Source organism: Eubalaena glacialis, chromosome 2, assembly GCF_028564815.1.
Source record: "Eubalaena glacialis isolate mEubGla1 chromosome 2, mEubGla1.1.hap2.+ XY, whole genome shotgun sequence".
NCBI classification, from domain to species: Eukaryota; Metazoa; Chordata; class Mammalia; order Artiodactyla; family Balaenidae; genus Eubalaena; species Eubalaena glacialis.
The window spans coordinates 79,374,866-79,397,980 of NC_083717.1; the positions used below are offsets into that span (position 1 = coordinate 79,374,866).

The following is a 23,115-nucleotide window of genomic DNA, read 5'->3' on the forward strand; positions in this document are numbered from 1 at the left end:
TCTCTGAAGTATCCCAAGAAGAGATTATTACCAGACCTTCCTTTATGAAATCATGCTTTAGGCATAGAAAGATGAAAAATCTAGATGTTTCTAACTGTATCATTAATAAATTATTTTACCTATTTCCATTGATAACTATTCTGTCTTTAAAATATATCAGTCTTAGTATCTTCCTTTCTAAAACATTTTCTGAGCATTGAATATTTTTGATCTCCTTGGATGATCTTCTACTTTATAGATTGGAACACTGTTTTTAGGTTAAGCTCTCTGCTTTTGGTTCTTTTAGTGCTTTGGGGGAAAGAATTTTAGTATTAACTATCAAATTGGTTTTTATGGTTTTTACCTTTCTGACAAAAGTCCTTGATTCTTGAGCTTAAATGGCAGACAGTAGGACATTGAACTTGGTGGCTTCGTTTTTTTGAACAGATATTGAAATACTGAACCCTCTACAGTCCTAATAAAATCTAGAAAAGAGTAGTAGTAAGTCATGTCTCAAGAAGGCAGTATACACAAGGATCATTTCAAGTACAATTTTAAGAAATATTCTTGTAGCCGTTTATATGAAACATTAGCATAGTTTCTGATCTGCACATCAAGCATCATTGCCTGCATCTGCCACCTTAGAGAAAGTCTCATTTTAAGTTCAGTCCTCTATAGCCATCCTCACTTTGGTTTCCTTCTTTTAGAATCTCAGTTAAGCATCTAGTAATGACTACCACAGGTTGGTATAATGCTTTTTAGTTTAAAAAGACTTACACAGGGGTAAGATGTGACAGGGTGAGAGAGTGGCATGGACATATATACACTACCAAATGTAAAATAGATAGCTAGTGGGAAGCAGCCGCATAGCACAGGGAGATCAGCTTGGTGCTTTGTGACCACCTAGAGGGGTGGGATAGGGAGGGTGGGAGGGAGGGAGACGTAAGAGTGAAGAGATATGGGAACATATGTATATGTATAACTGATTCACTTTGTTATAAAGCTGAAACTAACACACCATTGTAAAGCAATTATACTCCAATAAAGATGTTAAAAAAAAAAAAGACTTACACATATGTCACCTATTGCTCACACATAGAAAGAAAATGAAGTCACTTACCTTTATCTCTGTTTTTCTCAATTTAAAGATCTGCCTTATCTCTGATCCTGCTTTTTCATAAGGTAACATAAGAAGATATGAAGCTGCATGGCTATGTAACTCTTTTTCTGAAACTGTGCAGTAGGGGGAGAAGAATAGTTTACCCCACTGGGCTACCCACATGATTCTGTCCTCTGCATATTTTAGTTTGTTTTTGAAAGTTTAATGTTTATTATAAAAATTCAAACAAAAACAGAAAGTGTAAAAAGTTTTTTTTTTAAGTTTGAAAAGAAAACAAAGCCTCTTAAAATCTCATCTCCCAAAGAAAACTGAGTCACCTTTATAGATGGGTCTCTGTGTGCATGCACTTGTCTCATGTTTCACTTCATTATTTTTATGGGCACTGTTACCTGTTCTGTTTGGAACCTGAGGCTGCCTCTGCAGATCAGCACTAGAGGGCATTGAAGCCCAGCAAAGAGTATATGGCTTGGGAGCTAGTCAAAGCCTTCATCCAGCTCACTTACCGGCAATACCTAATGTTTTTTGGAGAAGTAAGTTCCCAAGTGATGAGACTAAGGCACAGTTTTTCTTCTTAATTAAAATATCAGTGTAAAATAGAGACATTATTATCAGATAGTATTTTTTACTGGATAATGGGGCAAATAAAAATCAATGTGTGACTACCAAATGTAAAATAGATAGCTGGTGAGAAGCAGCCGCATAGCACAGGGAGATTGGCTCGGTGCTTTGTGACCACCTAGAGGGGTGGGATAGAGAGGGTGGGAGGGAGGGAGACGCAAGAGGGAAGAGATGTGGGGATATATGTATATGTATAGCTGATTCACTTTGTTATAAAGCAGAAACTAACACACCTTCTAAAGCAATTATACTCCAATAAAGATGTTAAAAAAATTTAAAAATTAAAAAAATATCAATGTGTGACCTTGCACAAGCCATTTAATCTTTTTGATCCTTAGTTTCCTTGCTATAAATGAAAAAGGATTTGACTATTTAGTTTCACTTAACATTTATTAGCAATCTATTACTTGCTTGTTGTTGCAGTATGGCTTTTATATAAATCATCTTGTTTAATCTTCACAAAAAACTTTGGAGGTATCATTCCTCGAGAAAAAAACAGTTCATCTAAATAAGAAGCATATCGCTGGTGGTGGCAGAATTGGAGTTCCTTCTTTCAAAAACCACAGTATTGGGACTTCCCTGGTGGTCCAATGGTAAAGAATCTGCCTTACAATGCAGAGGACGTGGGTTCGATCCCTGGTCAGGGAACTAAGATCCCACATGCCGCGGGGCAACTAAGGCAGCACGCGCCACAACTACTGAGCTCAGGCGCCTCAACTAGAGAGCCTGCAAACTGCAAACTACAGAGCCCATGCACTCTGGAACCTGCGCACTGCAACTGCAGAGCCCACGTGCCGTGGAGCCTGCATGCCACAACTAGAGAGAAGCCCGTGCACCTCAAAGAAGAGCCCGTGCGCCACAACGAAAGATCCCGCATGCCACAACTGAGACCCGACGCAGCCAAAAATAAATAAAATAAATTAAAAAATAATAAATAAATCTTTAAAAAAATGATATTTTTTTCCTGCTGCATATATCATGGTGTTTCTTACTACATAAATTTCTTTGAAGGAGTCTTTTTAACTTTAAAAAGTATATTGTATGAGCAAATGCTTTCTTGTTATTTGACTGCACATTTGAATCCTGTTGACTATTTGAACTTTTATTATCAACCTGAAAATCTGCATTGAAAAAAATTGGGCAAATGCATAGATTGAGACTAAAGAGAACAGCCAGTATTGTTCAGTACCCTGCCTCCCCAAAGTACAGATTTTTACGATCCTTTTAGAGCAAATTTTAATGGTAAAAGTCAGCATTTGGAACAACCAGCTCATATAATGAAAGATGCCTGTATGTGGAAGAACAGCAAAAAAAGGAAAAATAACTCATTAGAAACTTTTTATGAAAATGAGTCATTATAGTCTAAACTTTCTAATACAGTCATCCCTCATTATCTTTGGAGGATTGGCTCTAGGACTCCCCTCGGATACCAAAATCTGCGCCACTGAGATCCCTAATATAAAATGGCGTAGTACAGTCAGCCCGCAGATACTGAGGGCTGACTGTACTACCAACATAATTTTTCAGTGTCACTCAGTAGACATTGGTTATAGTGGATGAATCTGTGATTCTTAAGTATTCTATATAGTCCTCTCATACAATTTAAGTCCTTCAGAGTTTTAATCAACATCAGAAGGTTTCTAGGTCTGAAACTATTCTCTTAGCTTTAGGACCTACATGGTTGGTTTGCTTTTCTTTCGAAAAGGAGCTACTAAGTACTCCCACTTTCTAAACGTTATTTTGAAAAATTTCAGTTGTATACAAAAGGAGAGAAAATGCAGTGAACTCTCCTGTCCTTATTCAGCCTCAACAACTAGTCTCATAGCTAATCTTATTTTTATATAACCCCATCTATAACCCTCCATTGATTATTTTGAAGGAAATCTCAAACATCATATGATTTCATCTGTTAATAAATATAGCTCTATGATTAACACACAAAAAAAATAGTGATTCCTTAATATTCGCAAGCATACAGTCAGTGCTCAAATTTCCACATCTCATTTTGTTTTATTTTTTCCTTTACAGTTTGTTTGAATCAGCATCCATACACTGCTATTGGTTGATAATCTCTTAATCTGTAGATGTTCTTTTAAATTTTTTCTTGTAGTTTTTTTATTTGTTGAAGAAGCTGGATCATTTGTCCTCTGGATTTTCCCACAGTCTGGGTTTTGCTGGTTTCATTCCCATGGTGCTATTTAGCATATTTTTCTTCCCCTCTTTTTCCTGTATAGTGGTGGTTAGATGTATATATGGTTCAATATGTAGACATGGTTCAGTATTTCAGCAAGAATACTCCCTTTCACTCTTATGGGAACATACTTCTTATACTATACTGAACTAGATACCATAATGTTACTCTAGGGAGCTGTTTTTCTGCTGAGGGCCACTGAGACAAAAGTCATTCTAGGTCTCATTCTTTTCTTTGTTTTCTATTGTCCCCCGCCCCCATTTGACTTTCAGGTTAAGAATGGTTGGGAGGAGACTATTCACCCACCTGTTGATTGTTCCTGTATTATTTAGTTAAGGATATAGAAGCCACATGACTCTTCTGAATAGTAGTAAATACAGCTTACCTTTTAACAGCTTTTCCAATCTCTCTAGGCTTCCTGTGGTACATATAGCCACCTTTCCTGCAGGAAGAATTCAGCTAGAGTTATTATATCGAATTCTTGGTATGTCTTTGCCCTTTATACTTAGGCTTTGATAAACATTCTGCAAAGACTTGATGTAACAATCAAGTGATGCTTACAACATCACAGTTTTCTGGATTTTTGAACCAATTCAGCACCAGCAAGGCCATATTCTCATCCTGGGAGAGAAAAAGCAGAGTCAGTATCAGTTACACATGAGTAATATCTTTGCCTCTAACTTTCAAGAGTTCTGGAAAGTCATCTTCCTGCAGACCACCCCTGAATCTGTTTTAATACCTTTTGACTTGTATGGGTCTGATATTTAGTTTGCACCAAGGACTATGATCTAAATACTTTTCCCCACACTCCCATCCCTACCTTGCCTTCCTTTCTTTCCCTTTTCTTCCCTCTATTCCTCCTTTTATTGATCACACATTTATAACTGCCTAATACGCGCCAGGAAAAGTGCTTTTAAGAAACAGATTAATAAGATATAGGCCTTGTCTTCAAGGGAAAGGGTGGACTGCTGGGACCTTTAGTTATCTATATGAAAAAAAAAAAAGCTTATATCACATGCAGAATCCAGGGAAATTTAACCCCCTAATATGAAAAGCAAACATTAAAAAAAAAAAAAAAACTCTGTGGCCTCATGATAAGACTTTTTTTTTTAAAGGACGACTTAAGACACCAAAAGCACTTCTCATGAAGAAAAATATTAATAAATTTGACTATATTAAAATAAAAGCCTTCTGTAAAACAATGAATGCCATAAAAAGAAAAACAAGCTGCAGATGGGGAGAAGATATATGTAATTCAAATAATTGGTAAAGGATTAGTATCCGAAGTATAAGTGGGCTCCTCTAAGTAAATAAATATATAATGTATATAATATTGGTAAACAACCAAACAGAAAAATGTGTAAAGGATATGAGTAGGTAGTTCACAGTCAAAAGATTAGTGGTCATTAAACACGTAAAGATGTTCAACCTCACTAATAGGGGAATGCATATTAAAACAACAAAATATTTCACACGCATGAGATTGGCAAAAGTCTGTCATTACCACATTTTGGAGAGGATAGAGAGAAATCATTCTCATACACAGCTGATGGAGTGTACTTTGAAGGGCAATTTAGCAATAATTAGAAAGTTGAAGATCAACATTCCAGAATTCCCCTGCAAGGTTTGTCTATGTATATACGTTTCTGTATGTGTCTGTCTGAGGAAAAGTCTTGGCAGTGTGTATAGTAAGATCTGTGTGCCACATGTTTGTTGCAATATTGTGTGTTACAAAAATAGAGCTGGAAATACCATAAAAGTCCTTCAGTGAAAGAAGGTATAAATAAAAAGTGGTATGTTCAAATAATGGGATACTATATGTATCACTTTGCTAGGGCTGCCGCAACCAAGTACCACAGAGGAGGTGGCTTAAACAACAGAAAATAATTTTCTCATAGCTCTGGAGGCTAGAAGTCCAAGATCAAGGTTTCAGCAGGGTTGATTCCTTCTGAGGGGTATGAGGGAAGGATCTTTTACAGGGCATTCTCCTAGGCTTGTAGATGGCCCTGCCTTTATGTCTCTTCACGTTATCTTCCCTCTATGTATTTCTCTGTGTTCACCTTTCCCTTTTTTATAAACACACCAGTCATATTGGATTAACGTCCCTCAAATACTGATTTATTCATTTTGACTTGATTGCCCCTATAAAGACCCTATCCCCAAATAAGGTCACATTCTGAGATACTGAGGGTTAGGACTTCAACATATGAATTTTGGGGTGGGAGAGATACAATGCAACCCATCACACTATATAACAGTTAAAAATGGATAAACTAGAATGGATCAAAATAGATAAACTTCTAAAGCCTATTAGGTAAAAGGAAAAAAAAGATAGAGTGATATATGCATCATAACTCCATGTCTATAAAGTAAACAAAACTGCTTTATATAGTTTATGAGTATACTCAACATCTATAGTAAAAATCTCAACATTTATGGGAATGGTAAACAGCAACTTCTGGATAGTTCTCACCACTGAGAAAGGAATGGTGAAATGCAATTGCAAAAGGATCATAGCAGCTTCAGTTTTATCTGTAAAGTTTTCTTCCTTAAGGGAACAAAGGCAAAATGTTCAGATTTGTTCAAACTGGCTGGCAGGTACATGAGTGTTATTAATATTCTTTGTAACTTTCCTATATTCCTGCAACTTGATAATTTAAAAAATAATAAGAGAAAAGAAAATACTAACTCAGTGAATGGAATAATGTCACTACGTTGAAAAGTTAATTTTAATAATATAACCAGTAATTAAATCATAGGCAAAAGTTATAGAGTAGTGACAGAGTTAATTCTGGTTGAAATTAGTTTTAATGTTCAGAGCAACAAAATGAATTTTATGATAAAATTAACAAACATTTATAATACAGGCGTACCTTGGAGATATTACAGATTCGATTCCAGACCACTGCAATAAAGTGAATATCAGAATAAAGTGAGTGGCATGGATTTTTTGGTTTCCTAGTGCATATAAGGGTTATGTTTACAATATACTGTAGTTCATTAAGTGTGCAATAGCATTATGTCTAAAAAAAAAAGCAATGTACATACCTTAATTTAAAAACACTATTGCTAAAAAATTCGAACCATCACCTAAGCCTTCAGTGCGTCATAATCATTTTGCTGGTGAGGGTCTTGCCTTGATGTCGATGCTGCTCACTGATCAGGGTGGTGGTTGCTGAAGATTGGGGTGGCTATGGCAATTCTTAAAATTGCAGTAAAGTTAGCCACATCGATTGACTCTTCCTTTCAAGACTGATTTCTCTGTAGCATGCAGTGCTGTCTGATAGCATATTACCTATAGTAGAACTTCTTTAAAAATTGAAGTCAGTCCTCCCAAACCCTGCCACTGCTTTATCAACTAAGTTTATGTAATATTCTAAATCCTTTGTTGTTATTTCAACAATCTTCACAGCATCTTTACCAGAAATAGATTCCATCTCACGAAGCCACTTTCCTTGCTCATCCAGAAGAAGCCACTCCTCATCCATTCAAGTTTTCTCATGAGATTCCAGCAATTCGGTCACATCTTCAGGCTCCACTTCTAATGCTGGTTCTCTTGCTATTTCTACCACCTCTGCATTTACTTCCTCCACTGATGTTTTGAACCCCTCAGAGTCATCCGTGAAGGTTGGAATCAACTTCTTCCAACTCGAATCATGAATGGAATCTAGAGTGGTAAATCCTTTCCAGAAGGTTTTCAATTTACTTTGCCCAGGTCCATCAGAGGAATCACTGTCTGTGGCAGCTATAGCTTACAAAATGTATCTCTTAAAGAATAAGACATGAAAGTCAAAATAAGTCCTGATTCATGGGCTGCAAAATGGTTGTGTTAGCAAGTGTGAAAGCAACATGAATTTTGTTGTACATTTCCATCAGAGCTCTTGGATGACCAGGTACATTATCGATAAGCAGTAGTATTTCGAAAGGTATCTTTTTTTTTTGAGCATAAGATGTTCAATAAACTATGTTATAAACAGACGTGATTCCATCTAGGCTGAGTAGATTTAGCATAATTCTTAAGGGCCCTAGGATTTTCATAGTGGTAAAATGAGCATTGGCTTCAACTTAAAGTCACCAGCTGCATTAGCCCCTAACAAGAGAGTCAGCCTGTCCTTTGAAGCTTTGAAGCCAGGCATTGACTTTTCCTCTCTAGCTATGAAAGTCCTAGATGGCATCTTCTTCCAGTATAAGGCTTTTTTGTCTGTGCTGAAAATCTGTTGTTTAGTGTAGCCACCTTCATTATTGATCTTAGCTAGATCTTCTGGATAACTTGCTGCAGCTTCTGCATCAGCATTTGCTGCTTCACCTTGCACTTACATGTTATGAAGGTGGCTTCTTTCCTGGAACCTCATGAACCAACTTCTGCTAGCTTCAAACTTTTCTTCTCCTTCATCGAATTGCAGAGAGTTAGGGCCTTGCTCTGGATTAGGCTTTGGCCAAAGGGAATGTTGTGACTAGTTTGGTCTTCTTTCCAGACCATTCAAACTGTCTCCATATCAGCAATAAGGCTGTTTTGCTGTCCTATCATTCATGTGTTCACCAGAGTAGCACTTTTAATTTCCTTCCAGAACTTTCCTTTGCATTTGCAAGTTGGCTGACTGGTGCAAGAGGCCTAGCTTTGGGCCTGTCTCAGCTCTCTACATGCCTTCCTCACTTAGCTTAATCATGTTTAGCTTTTGATATTAAGTGAGGACATATGACTCTTCCTTTCACTTGAACATGTAGAGGCCATTGTAGGGTTATTTATTGGCCTAATTTCAATATTGCTGTGTCTTAGGGAATAGGGAGGCCTGAGGAGAGGGCGAGAGATGGGGGATTGGCTGGTCAGTGGAGCAATCAGAACTCACATAACATTTATTGATTAATTTTGCCATCTTATATGGGCTCAGTTCATGGTGCCTCCAAACAGTTATAATAGTGACATCAAAGATCACAGATCACCGTAACAGGTATAATAATAATGAAAAAGTTTGAAATATTGCAAGAATTACCAAAATATGACAGAGAGACATGAAGTGAGCCAATGCTGCTGGAAAAATGGCACCTGTAGATTTGTTTGATGCAGGGTTACTCATCAACTTTCAATTTGTAAAAAATGCATTGTTTTTGGAGAGCAAAAAAGCAAAATGCAATAAAACAAGATATTCCCGTGTCCTTTGTAAAAAGCAAGAAGTTCACTTTTCATACCTGAAGAAGTTTGAACTTTTGAAGTGACTCATTTGTGGAGCATTGTGTTGGGCATGTTAGGAAACATCTTATATGTGACTCAACACATAGCATGTAAATGACTTTATTCTCTACAGTCTAGAGCAGTGGCTCTTAACTACGTATGTATGGTAGTAGGTGGGGCGTTTCTGGTTGTTATAATGTCTCTTGACACTTAGTGGGCAACATCTAGTAATGCAAAACATCCTGTAATGTATAGGACAAACTTGTACAGTAAAGAAGGATGACAATAAATGTCAATAGCCCATTGAGAAATGTTGGTCTACAGGCTAATTTCCTTTCAAAGCAGATCACCTGAAGGTTCATAAAAGCAGATAAGAACTGTGAGACAGTAACTATTTTTAAAGCATTTTGGGTTATAAAAATAAACAGTACTTTCTTGATTAGTCACTGGTAGCATCAAAATGATTTTTTCTTAGTTTTATGATAACAATTATTTGTTTTTCATTGAGGTAAAATTTACATAACATAAAATTAACCATTTGAAGTGTGCAGTTCAGGGACTTCTCTGGTGGTGCAGTGGTTAAGAATCCACCTGCCAATGCAGGGGACATGGGTTCGATCCCTAGTCTGGGAAGATCCCACATGCCGCAGAGCAACTAAGCCTGTGTGGTGCAACTACTGAGCCCGCATGCTGCAACTACTGAAGCCCGCGCCTAGAGCCTGTGCTCCACAACAAGAGAAGCCACCGCAGTGAGAAGCCCATGCACCACAATGAAGAGTAGCCCCCACTCAATGCAACTAGAGAAAGCCTGCATGCAGCAACAAAGACCCAACGCAGCCAAAAATAAATTTAAAATAAATAAATAAAGTGTACAATTCACTGGTATTTAGTACATTCACAGTGTTGTGTAACCAACACCTCTGTCTAGTTCCAGAATTTTTGTCATTACCCCGAAATGAAACCCCATATGCATTAAGCAGTCACTTCCCATTCTCCTGTCCTCTCAGCCCCTGGCAACCACCAATCTGTCTTCTTAGATATTGTGGGTATTTCATATATATGAAATCATATAATATGTGACCTTTTGTGTCTGCCTTCTCTTAGCATAAAATTTTTAAGATTCGTCCATGTTTGGCACATGTCAGTACTTAATTCCTTTTTGTGGCTAAATAATCCCATTGTGTGGCTGTATTGCATTTTGTTTATTCATTCATCCATTGATGGACATTTGGGTTGTTTTCACCTTTTGGCTCTTGTGAATAGTGCATCTGTGAATATTTATATACAGGTTTTTGTTGGCATAGCTGTTTTCATTTCTTTGAGTATATACCTAGGAGTAGAATTGCTGGATTGTATGGTAATTCTGTGTTTAAGTTTTTGAGGAAACGCCAAACTGTTTTCCACAGCAAGTCTACCATCTTGAATTCTCACCAGTCATGTATAATCGTTCCAATTTCTCCACATCCTCACCAACAGATCCCAGTTATATTTAAGATGACATACTAAGTAATTGAATCAAAATGTCTGGATAGTGGGATTCAGGATAGTTTCTGTTTTCTTCTTTATATTTTTCTGGCTATCCCTTTTAACCTTTAGAGAATTAGCCACTATTACTATGGTTATTTTTTTAATGTAAAATTTTATTTGTTCTCATTTGAGCAAACTAAAAGTAAATGCTTCACATTCATTATCGACAAGTGTAAGGTTAAAATTCGTTTTATATGATGGACTGTGAGCTGAGTTGTAATCCACAAAAAAGATCTGAAGTCTTAATATATTTTAACAGAAGTATTTTACAAGAGAAGAATGTAAGAGTTTGATTTGTCCTGGCAAGACTAGAATGCAAAAGGTTCTTACGGTTGATGTATTACACGGTACCTCTGCTACCTCAGATTTTCTGTGGCTGAAGTCTCGTATCTAGTGTTCACAGATCTCTATTTCTGCAACACAAGAATTTTGAATCAAGAATATAGGAATTGTGAGTCTGAATTCAAACTTGGGGACTCTAAATAAATTTAGAAGTAGTACTGAACTTTTGGATGGAGGCCAAACTGGTGTTGGAAGAGATGAGTGGGAGTCTCTTAGAATGATATTATTTGCATTAAACAAATAGTTTAGAAACAATTTGTTTAAAGTGGGGAAACAGAGGTTCTGAAATGTTTTTAGCAAGAGAAGTCTCTAAGTGTTCTTTCACGCATCCTTTTACTTACAGTGTATTTATTATATACCATGTGTGTTTGGCCCATGACTGTTAATTTAGTTATTGTATCATATTTTAAGTCTGAAGAAAGGGAAATATTACAGGGTATTTTTGTGAAGCGTTTCTTTGAGGTAAAGTAGGCTTAGATTAAGTTGATTTGTTTTTGTTTTTGTTTTTGTTTTTAACACGTGCTTCTTAAGTTTACTCTCTTTTGTGTAGTCCTACTGGGTAAGAAAGTTTTTCCCAGCTTCACTCTGTAATTTGATTTAGGGAAAACAAAATATGCTTTCTCAAACTGTACCCCTCTTCCTTAAGTTTTTATATGCTCTCCTTGCTGGTGTGTTTTCCCCTTTTTCTTACTCCATTGGTCTAGGATTAAGCTTTACTTTATAACATTGTGGTGATCTGACTTGATATGCGAAGGTTGAACTAAAAGATTTAGAAGATGAATGATTGGCATGTTTCATAAACTTTGTAATTACAATAGCACAGCAAAATTATGATCCTGATATTTTGTTTTTATCTAATACCAAAATACCAGGTTGATACTATTTAATTAAAATGTTTACAAAATAACGATTTTTTAAAAAACTCAGTGAGACCAAAAGTTTAATGCATATCAAATATTATCAATTATCAACAATTCAGAAAATGTCAAAAACCTTATAAAAATATGAATGTTAAATATATATTATTTGAACATAAGCTATTTGTGGATAAAATTAACAAAATAGTTTTATTCAAAAATAAAAATGAAGAACACTTAAGTGCAGGTTCAAATGTGCATCAGTGGTTCATTATCGAGCGATGATCGTATCTTTGTGCATATTTTTCCTGCTGCTGAAGAAGTTTTCTTAAACTTAACGAGTTGAAATAATGGTGAAAAAATAATTATAATCCCCAATATATTCATAGATAATCTCATTTCTTGTTTGATAGCTTTGAAATTTTTTAATTTAAATTTTATATATTTAATTTTCGTTTTTGATTGAAGTTTTAATGCTCATAGTTTAATGAGTCAAAAAGGTCTTACAAGACTAGCTAAGAAGAACCACAGTCCCCCAACCACTAACTCATTGCCTTGTCAGAGGGAAAAGCCATGTGCAATAAATACCTCCTCTCTCTTTTGCTCTCTCGCCTCCTTCTCGTGACTAATATCAGCCCACTGGAAACCAAAAGGGAAGGAAGCCATATAGATACAATGCATAAAGGCCAACCTCCTTTTGCAGAGGGTGGGAATTGGATCTGAAAGGGCAAACAGGAAAAATTTAGCCCAATAGTTTTAATTTCTAAGACACCACTTTTTAGTGACTTTATTTTTTTTTATAGTTATATAGTACTCAATTTTTGGTTTTTACCTTTGTGAGGATTAAAATTTTTTTCCTTCTTTCATGGTCTTCTTCCTTCCAAGTGAAGGTTTCATGCCCCCTTTATAAGGGGAATGTTCTCTCTTTCATATTAGAGATTTTCCCCAATTGTATACGCATCTGAGTGAATCTAAGAGTGAGGCACAAAAAGCTGACAGGAAGGTCTTTGCAGGTGGTTGGGGCTTCTGCTTTCTCATTCAGTAGGCCTGAAGTGGGACTTAACAAATTTGCATTTCTAACTAATCCCAGGTGTTGCTAGTCCAAGAATCACATTTTAAGAACCATTTTATTAAGGAGACTCACATCTATGAAAGGAATGGATCAGAAGGAAGCAGAGAGCAAGTTAAGCTGCAGTGCGGAGAGTTCTGAAGCTAGAATGGCCCATCATAGATGTCCAAGTTAAGACAAAGAGCTGGGCCTTTATTACCCCCGTGTTGATCAACCTCTGGATGTGGGCTGTCCCTGGAAGGAGATATGACCTTAGGGAGTGAAGTTTTCTTCAGCATAGGTATCCCCATAGGGGGCTGACAACTGAGGGCTTTCTGCTGGAAGCACTCCCAGCAGGTGTGGGGGACAGAGTCCTTCTTTCCTGAAAAGGGGAAATGGGGCAGTATATTACAGAGTCCATATATGTTCTTTCCCAGTCATTTGCCGAGCTTCTTTGGATATGTAAGTTTGTGTTTTTCGCAAAATTTGGGGAAATTCTGGCCATTATCAGATATTTTTCTGTCTCATTATCTTCTCCAGTGGTACATAATTAGACCACTTGATATTGTACTATGAATCTCTGAAGCTCTGTTTCTTATTGTGAAGATCTTTTTCTTTCTCCTTTAGAATCAGTAAAATGTATTGATTTATTTACTGGTTTAGTGTCCCCTTTTCTGCTGTAGCTGATCTTCTTTAAGGTAATCCAATGAATTTTTCATTTCAGATATTGTCCTTTTTACTTCTAGAATTTCCATTTGGTTCTTTCGTTTTGGTTCCATCTCTCAGCTGAGATTCCTCTCAGGTGTACATTTATTATGACCATATTTTCCTTTAAATACTTGAATGTGTTTGTAGTACTTGCTTTGAAGTCTTCGTCTGCTAATTCTGATGTCTAGGTCATTCAGGATATGGTTTCTTTGAGCTGCTTTTTTTTCTTGACTCTGGGTCTCTTTTTCCTTTGTTCTGGTAAATTTTGCTTGTGTAATGGGTATTGTGAGTGATATGTTGTAGACTTTGGATTCTGTTATTTTTCTCTGATGAGTGTTGATTTTTTTTATCCTGGTTGCCAGTTAACAGGGCTGGATTCAAACTCCAACATTATCTCTTCTGTGTTAAGTAACAACAAAAATCTCAACTCACATCTTTACACCTTCCAGCTATTGCTTTTTGCTGGTAACCTTGGAGTCTTCCCCAAATGAAGGTCATCCAAATATTTGGGCATAGTTTATACAGAAATTTTGTGGCATTTTCCTTTCTGGGATTCATTTTTATTTTACAGTGGCTCTGGCAGCCCTAGACTTTGTCCTGTGGCTCCTCAGCTAGCAAGAAGGCAGATTTCTGCTTCCGTCCTGAGTGATTGTTGCTGTGTGGGCAGATAAGTGCTGTCAGGCAACAGCCCTATAAATACAGCTCGTACCTGGTGCAGTTCCTTCTTCTAAGGATGACTTCCCTCCATTTGCTACCTGTTTTTGGTCTTGTTTGTTTTTATATTTTAATGTTTGTTTTTATATTTTATCCACAGTATATAATTGTTAAGAGTGGGAAGGTTACTCTAATATAAGTTAGCTTGTCATTTCAAAGCAGAACATTACAATATTGAAGCATTATTTTATTTTAGTTCAGACAGTCAAAACATCCATTATTCAAAGAATATTTTAGGAAATTGTAAAACATCCACTAAATGGAATATTACGATACATTATGTTAAATTTTTGAAACAAAATTTGGAAACAACAAGGATGTCTGCTATCACTGCTACTCTTCACCTTTAGATGAGAGATTTTAGCCAAAGTAATTAGATAAGAAGCGGGGGGGTGGGGGTGGGGGGAGGCCTAAAGATTGGAAAGGAAGAAAAATATTTTCATTAATTGTAAGTGAAATTATTATCAACAAGAGAATCTACATACTATTAGAACAGGTAAGAGTTCAGGAAGGCTGCTGGATATAAGGTCAGCATAGAATACCAATAGTTTTTCTGCACATCAGCATGCACGTTAGTAAAAGCCAATTAGAAAACATATTAAGAAAAAAGGGATACAGTTTACAATACCATCTACAAGCTACCTAGTACTCTAAAACAAAAGATATAGAGAGAAGCGCGGCGGTTGGCCGGGGCGTCCCCACGAGCGTTCAACATGCGGATTGAGAAGTGTTATTTCTGTTCGGGTCCTATTTACCCAGGCCACGGCATGATGTTCGTTCGCAACGATTGCAAGGTGTTCAGATTCTGTAAATCCAAGTGTCATAAAAACTTCAAAAAGAAGCGCAATCCTCGCAAGGTCAGGTGGACTAAAGCATTCCGGAAAGCAGCTGGTAAAGAGCTCACAGTGGATAATTCATTTGAATTTGAAAAACGTAGAAATGAACCTGTCAGATACCAGCGAGAGCTATGGAATAAAACCATTGATGCAATGAAGAGAGTTGAAGAGATCAAACAGAAACGCCAGGCTAAATTTATAATGAACAGGTTGAAGAAAAATAAAGAACTACAGAAAGTTCAGGACATTAAAGAAGTGAAGCAAAACATCCATCTTATCCGGGCCCCTCTTGCAGGCAAAGGAAAGCAGCTGGAAGACAGAATGGTACAGAAATTACAACAGGATGTGGACATGGAAGATGTTTCTTAGAACTCTTACTGTCTGTAACCATTTCTATAAATGCATCTGGAAATCTCCTTTGGAGACATAGAACTTCTAAATTATTGATTTTTTTTTTCATGTAAGGTCACTCATATGAAAGGGGATTAAAGTACTTCCTTCCTACATTGCTATCTGCAGAACAGCAGATATGGATGCTAGATTGCATCTCAATGTTAAGCCTTCACTGAGAAATACACTTTTATAAGTCATGAAAATTATGTTTGTAAATACAGAAGTGAATTGTGGACATAAAATGGTCATGCCTTTTGGTTAATGGCACTAGGCAGCATTTATGTAATAATTAATGACAAATTCATGACGAGTAATATATAAAATAAAATTTTCATTGCAGTAAAATATTCCTTTTCTAGAAGGGATACAGCAAGGAACTAACAATCTGTATGATAATTAGCCTCTAGTCATTTCTTTTGATTTTAGTACTTCTGGTTTTGGTTTATTAGCTTCTTATAAGAACATAATGGTCTAATATATTGAAGCCTAATTATGTTGGACCGTTTTGACCTGGTTTTAACTATTATGATAGGCATTTGTGGATGTTGGGGGTGAGTTGAATAGTCTGTTCCTGAAATGGCACTATATAATTTCTACTTTGGAGAATACTCACTTCTAAGTTGAGATTCCTAGTAGAATAAGCTTTATTTTTCTAGGAGTCCAGTACCTATTAAAATTTTTTGTGTGGTTTTCTTTTTAAAAACTCCTTAATTGTTTGTGGAAAATTGGACGTATGGGTAGCACATTATAGATTATTTGCACATAAAATTGTTTCTGAAGTGCCTACGTATTATTTAAAAGTACTAAACAAAAGGTATGAAGTTTGCTCACACATACTAAGAAGTAGGAGATACATTTAAAGAGAAATGTATACTTTATACTTCATGTTTTCTTATTTTTACATTACTTATGAGTAAGTATGTTAAGAGTATTAAGTAACTCAGTTTTTTTTTTCTTAGGACAAAATTTAGAATAAATTACAAGTTTTAAGGTTATATAATTATATAGTAATGGCTAAATTTTTATTTTAATATTAGATAGTAAAAAAGTGGACTGATCACTGGACCAGGTGTTAGAAGACCTGAATCCAGCTTTGTTCTTATTGATAAAATAAAGCTCATTTGTAAACAAACAAACAAAAAAAAAAGATATAGAGAAAATTACATGACATTTTTAAAGGACAGACAAGAATAAATTCAAATTATCAGTCAACTCCCCCAGTTCAATCTATAACATCAGTGCAGTTCAATAAAACTCTTAGGACTTTTGTTGAGTTGGAAAAACAGAAAGCTCACCTGGAAATTAGAGGTCCAAGAATTATCAAGGCTGTTCCGAAAATGGTTGAGGAGTGTCATACAAATTCAGAGTGTGGTGTTGGCTTAAGTATAGACAAGTAGATTAATAATAAAACTGAAAAAAAGCTGGAAACAGATTCAAACATATATGTAAACTTGACATAATAAAATAGAGAACAATTGGTTTGCCAAATACCAAACAAGAATAAATTCTGATTAAAATAAAGATCAAAAGCAGAAAAGCTAACTTCAAAAATTTTAGAATGAAATATAGAATGTCTTTAAAACCTTAGCTAGATAGGATTTCTTATGACAAAAAACACAGGTCATAAAGGAAAAAAATTAATAAATTTTATTAAGTCAAAAATTTAAACTTTAGTAAGTTATTAAAATGTACCACTAACAAACTTAAGATAAGTATATGTAACAAACAAAAGATTAGTATCCAGAATATATTAAGAACTACTACAATTTAATAAGAAATCATAAACTCCACTTAAAAATGGGCAAAAGCCAAGAACCAGCAGTTTATGGAGGAGAACCCATGTGGTCAAAAAGCAGGTGAAAAGGTATACAACAATGCTAGTAATTGGGATAATGACAAAGAGTTTTTCATACCCATTAGAATGGTAAGTTTTTAATATATGTCAATATAATATATGTATCATATATAAATGGCATATGTATATACAGTTTTTTTTCACGGAAGTTGACAGGAAAATAGGGACTACATATACTGCTGATGGAAGTATGAATGTATACAAGTGCTTGCGAGAGGAATTCTGTAATACATAATAAAACTGAAAAGATACATCCATGAACCCTAGAAAATCAACTTTTAGACTTATAACTGAGAAATTTTTGATTGTGTATACCAGGAGACATGTACAAAGATGTTATTGCAGCATTGTTTGTAGAAAAACTGAAAAGTACATAATTGGCTTTCAATAGAGGAATGGATGAATAAATTTGATACATTCATTCAATGGAATACTTTGAGCAGTTGAAATAAAGGGACTTCATCTAAGTGTGTCAGCATGGAAAGATCTCAAAAACAGGGTTGAGTGAAAAGGACAATTGCAGAATATATACAATGTAATGGCATTTATATAAACATTTAAAAGCTTCATGGAGCAATAGTGTATGTTGCTTGTAGATCTAATACAGGTATTGAAATACCACCTGGGAAGGTTATACATCAGATTAATGATGGTTGTGTTTGGGAAGGTAGGGGAGGGTGTGAGACTGGACAGAAGAACAAAGGGGACTTAAATGTCTTCTATATCCCTCTATCATGTTTGTGTTAAGTATGAAGGGCTAGATTTAGATGTGTTCCCATTTTACTTTATAAGTTTATTCTTTAAAAGGCTGTCTTTTACATATTCTTTTCAGAGATTTAGCAAGTTGTTTGTTTGTGATAGGAAGTCACAGTCATCCTCTTTAGATATCCTGTAGAGCAGTCAGTTTCTCGTAGAAGGGGAATATATTTAGATCTATTGTTTTTAAAATAATCACATTTTCAAGTTCATATTAATTTCTCTAAAAACGCTTTCTTAAGTGGTCCCAAAGAGTTGTCTTTATATGGGGGACTAAATGTCTGTTTGTCATTCATTTATTCAACAGATTTTATTTAACATCTAACATATGCCAAATGATAATACAGCAGTGAGCAAAACAGATGAAGCCTGCTGTCATGGAGTTTAAATTCTAGACAAGGAAGATAGCCAGTAAACAAATAAATTAATAAAAATATAAAATGGTGGCAAGTGCAATAATGAAATTTAAAACAGGATAAGAGGGATAGAGCGTGATGAAGAGTATTTTACATGAGGAAGTAGTCAGGGGAGAAGTGTCTGTGAAAGATAATATCGAGCAAAGTCATGAGGAAAGTGAACAGATAAGTTATATGGGAGAAGATTCTTAGATGCTGACCGAAAAAGCCAGTGCAAGGCCCTACTCCTGCCTTGAGAAGCAGCATGGAGGACAGCGTGGCAGGAGCTGAATGAATGAGGAGTAGACTAATATGAGATGAGATTAGAAAGATAGCAGAGGGCTGGATCATACAGGGCTTTGTTGGCCGTGATAAGGACCTTGGAGCATAGGACTAATGTGGTGGACGGTATCATTCTGGCCACTTGGTTGAGAATAACCCCCAAGGTTGGTGGTGGGGATGTAAAGATAGAAGCAGGGAGGCCAGATAGAAGGCTATTATAACAGTTTTGAAAAGAAATGATAATGGTTTAGACCAAGGTGGTGAGAAATGGTTGTTTTTTTTTTTTTTTTAATTTATTTTTGGCTGTGTCAGGTCTTAGTTGCCGCACACGGGATCGGCGTGCGGGCTTCTCTCTAGTTGTAGCACTCAGACTTGTCTTTAGTTGTGGCATGTGGGCTTCTATCTAGTTGGGGCATGCAGGCTCAGTAGTTGCAGCACGTGGGCTTAGTTGCCCCGTGACATGTGAGATCTTAGTTCCCCGACCAGGGATCGAACCCAAGTCCCCTGCATTGGAAGGCAGATTCTTAACCACTGGACCACCAGGGAAGTCCCGGTTGTATTTTTGATATATTACTTTTTAGCATCAATTCTTAATCTGTAGATTACCTTCTTATCTCAGGGAAACTGGGGGAGTTATTAAGAAGAGGGAAAAACAGCACACTTTAGCTGCTAATGAGTGAGAAGCTATACACACAATCTCCAAAGATTTTAAACTTCTAAAGATCTTCTGTGGGATGGTAAGGAGGGGATTTCAGTTCCTCTTACCTAGAGGTATCATTTACTTTTCCTTTTAGTCATTGTGAATTTTGCAGTTGAGCTTAATCCAGTCATACTTTGTTCTTTAAATAATGAAATTTGAAATTCAAGTACAGGTGTAAAGTTTTGAGGTTACTGATTGAATTAACCGAATTGTGATTTAAATACTTATTTTTACTCACTCTGTAGATTAACTGTATAGCTATATACAAAGGTAAATAACCACTTTTTTTTGCATTTATTTGGCTCTAGAACCTTTTATGGAAAATAATTTGGTTTGTAACATCTTTTCAAGATAGTATATAAACTATCTTTGAACTTTTGCATGATTTCATTGCATTTGCACTTTGATGTGTTAAAATCCAAATTATAGTTCAGTTATTTTATACCCGCTTCATTTGTATTATATATTAATTGTTCACTTATATTCAGTAGTTCAGTTAAATTTTTATGTAGTGGCTTTTTGTGTTATTTATTTCTAAATATAGTCTTTCTCTCCAACTTATTACCATATTAGCTAATCTTTATTACTACTTTTATGTCTGTGGATTCCGTGTGTGTGTGTGTGTGTGTGTGTGTGTGTGTGTACATGAGAGAGGGGGAGAAAGAGAGGAGGGGAAGAGAATCTACTTTTTTTTTTTTTTTTTTAATTTTTTGGCCGTGCCACGCGGCATGCAGGCTCTTAGTTCTGCAACCAGGGATGGAACCCGCGCCTCCTGCAGTGGAAACGAGGAGTCTTAACCACTGGACTGCCAGGGAAGTCCTCGAGAGAATCTACTTTGTAATAAGTCTTTAGAAATACAGATAATGTTACACCATTATGGCTTTTAAATGCTAAACAAATAATTGTCCAGAGTGGCAGGCATATAGTAAAAATCATAATTCATTGTAAACTCTGTGTTCTGTTTCTATGTGTAATAATACATCTGCACTTTTATGTATCACTAGAAGCAAACTTTGTTCAAAAACATCTTTTACAAAGATAGAGCATAACAACAATAGGGTGACTGTAGCAGTGAACTCAGAAAATATTCTCATCATGCTTTAGGATTGAATTTAGTACAATGAGTGGGAAATAGATTTTTGTTTTGCTTTGTGAAACATGCAGTTTTAGGGTATGATGCCTCATCTTAAGAAGTTTTGCTTATTTTTTTCATAGTACAGATAACGAATTACCATGTCTGTTTGAAAATACTTTGAACATTTAATAAATTTATCAGTCTTATTAACTTAACTTTCTTTTTCTTTTAGCAAAACTATACAATCTAAAGTGGACTGCATTTTGGTAAGTAAAATAACTAATCTTAAAGTTCTTTTGTTATAAGGCTTTTCCCACTATATAAAATACAACATTTTTGAGTAAATATTTATTTTAAGTATAACTCAATTTTAGTGAATAAAATTTGACATTTAATTACAACCCTAGGGGTGAACTGGCTATGTGCTGTCTAGATACTTTCCTATATCCCATCAATAATGAAATCATAATCTGAGGTAATTGCATGTTTTTGAAACTTACTGGCTTTTACTAAAGATCACTTCAGCATTTAATGAAGTGAATGTTTATTTTTCTGTTCTAATAACTCTTAAAGGATTTGTTAAAGAAAAAATTCAAGATGTTTGATGGGTTAAGTTTTGTTGTGATAGTGTATTTTTTGTATTTGGGTTGCTAGACTTCAGGAATTAAAGCCACAATAATAGTTTACATTCAGGTTTGACTTACAGACTATAAGAATTTGTTTAAATGATAGCTTTTTAAAATACTTTATGGGTTGGTTTTTGTTGCTATAATATACTTTTTATGTTTGGATTGCTGGCCTTCAGGCGTTAAAGCCACAAAAATGTTTAAATTTAGATTGTGTTTTTAGTTCCTTAGATCTTCTCTTAAACATATGAGGGAAGAAGTAGGCAGCTACTGAGACTACTGGAATAGTGCTGACTTCTTTCATGGAAGTGTGTATTAATGGAATGTTCCCTAGGCTCTAGAATATTCAGTGATTCTGCACTGTTAGATTCCCCAAAATGTCACTGTAGTTAGTCCTCTTTCTATATTTGTGATATCAGAACTTTCTTATTCAGGTTCAGGTCTTCACTATAAGCTAACATTTTTTTGTTAGGGAGTAAGTGTCTGTAGTGTCTGGTGCTGAAATAGTATGTGATCGTATTAGCTTATGATATTATTATTAGTTTCTAGGTAGGTGAGTAGATAACAGTACTTCATAGGAGAACAGGTAATTTGATCAGTTCTCCTATGCCTTTCTAACCTAATAGTTAAGAAAGAGGACTTTGTGGGGATGTTTTCCCCTTTTTTTCACTTACCTTTATTATCTTTTTTTTCCACAGTAACCCTCTGAAGTAGATAATCTTGTTACTTCCCTTTTACAAATGAAGAAACTGATGCTCTTGCATTTACTTCAAAAAATAATTATTGAGCCCATGCTAGATATAAGGGATACAACATTAAAAGGACATGTTGCCTTGCCCTCAAGAAATTCAGTCTGTTAAAATAGATTTAATAGTGCTCTTACGCTCTAGGGAGGTGGTGATTGGGGATGGAGGGGTGACCTTACCCCCACACCCCAGAGCATTTTCTGAATCTCCCATCTCTGGAGTCTCATTGTTTATATCTATCACTCAGTAACTATTGCATAATTACTCTGTGCTAGACCCTGTCTGGGTGTCAGAATACAGTGGTAAACAAGACAGATACAGTTGCTATCTAAGACCTCCTGCCCTTTTTTTTTTTTTTTTTTTTCAGTATCTGAGATAATGTTGGAGGATTATTGAATTTTTTCTTTTCATTGAGAAAATTGAGACAGAAGACTAGTATAATTTATTAAATATGGCATTTATAAAATACTAAATAAGAACAAAAAGGGTTTTTTTAATCTTTCAAGAGTTCAGAAGTGTTTATATTTTAGCATAAGTTTTAAAGTTATATGTATTTGATGAACAAGATAGTAAGATCTCTGTCTTCATGAATCTTACATTTTATTGAGTGAAGTAGACATTAAATGAATGGTAAAATAAATAAGCATTATAACTTCAGATAACAATAAATACTATTACAAAATTTTTAAAGGCAAAAGGAGACAACTGATGGTGGGTAGGATAACCTCAGATTGGGTGATTAGGAAAAGTCTCTGAGGAAATGACATTTGAGAGAAGACCTGAATAATAGGAAGCCAGTCTTGTGTGAAGATCTGCCAGTGACACATACTAGGCAGAGGGAACAGAAAGTACAAAAATTCTGAAGCAGGAATGAGTCTGGGATGTTTGAAGAATACAAAGAACCCAGTATGCTGGAACTTATGAAAGGAGGAGAGGATGATAGGAGAAAAGTCTAGATAGGGCTTATTTAGCTATGGCAAATAGTATGTATTTTCTTCTAAGTGAATGGAAAGTCAATTAAAAGGTTTTAAGTAAGAAAATAGTATGATCTAGTTTTGTTTTTTGTTTTTTGTTTTTGTTTGTTTTTTAATACCTTAGCTGTTGTTGGAAAATGGGCTTGTAAGGGGATAAGAGTAGAAGCAGGAAAGCCAGTTAGGCTATTGGAAAAGTCCAAATG

At 35.5% G+C, this 23,115-nt stretch overlaps 2 protein-coding genes across 3 annotated transcripts in view; both read left to right on the forward strand.

Annotated features, from left to right (window-relative positions):
* The window catches only part of RFX7 (regulatory factor X7), a 151,008-nt gene that overhangs the window by 34,089 nt on the left and 93,804 nt on the right, over positions 1-23,115 (forward strand). For both annotated transcript variants that reach the window (XM_061180293.1, XM_061180291.1), the window contains exon 3: positions 20,799-20,832. In XM_061180293.1, the coding sequence (XP_061036276.1) occupies positions 20,799-20,832 (34 nt within the window). The remainder of the gene's footprint in view (positions 1-20,798; positions 20,833-23,115) is intronic.
* On the forward strand, positions 14,956-15,810 carry LOC133085164 (probable ribosome biogenesis protein RLP24). Its single transcript, XM_061182085.1, has one exon. It carries the CDS (start codon positions 14,988-14,990, stop codon positions 15,477-15,479), a length of 492 nt encoding a protein of 163 aa, XP_061038068.1. The 5' UTR covers positions 14,956-14,987; the 3' UTR covers positions 15,480-15,810.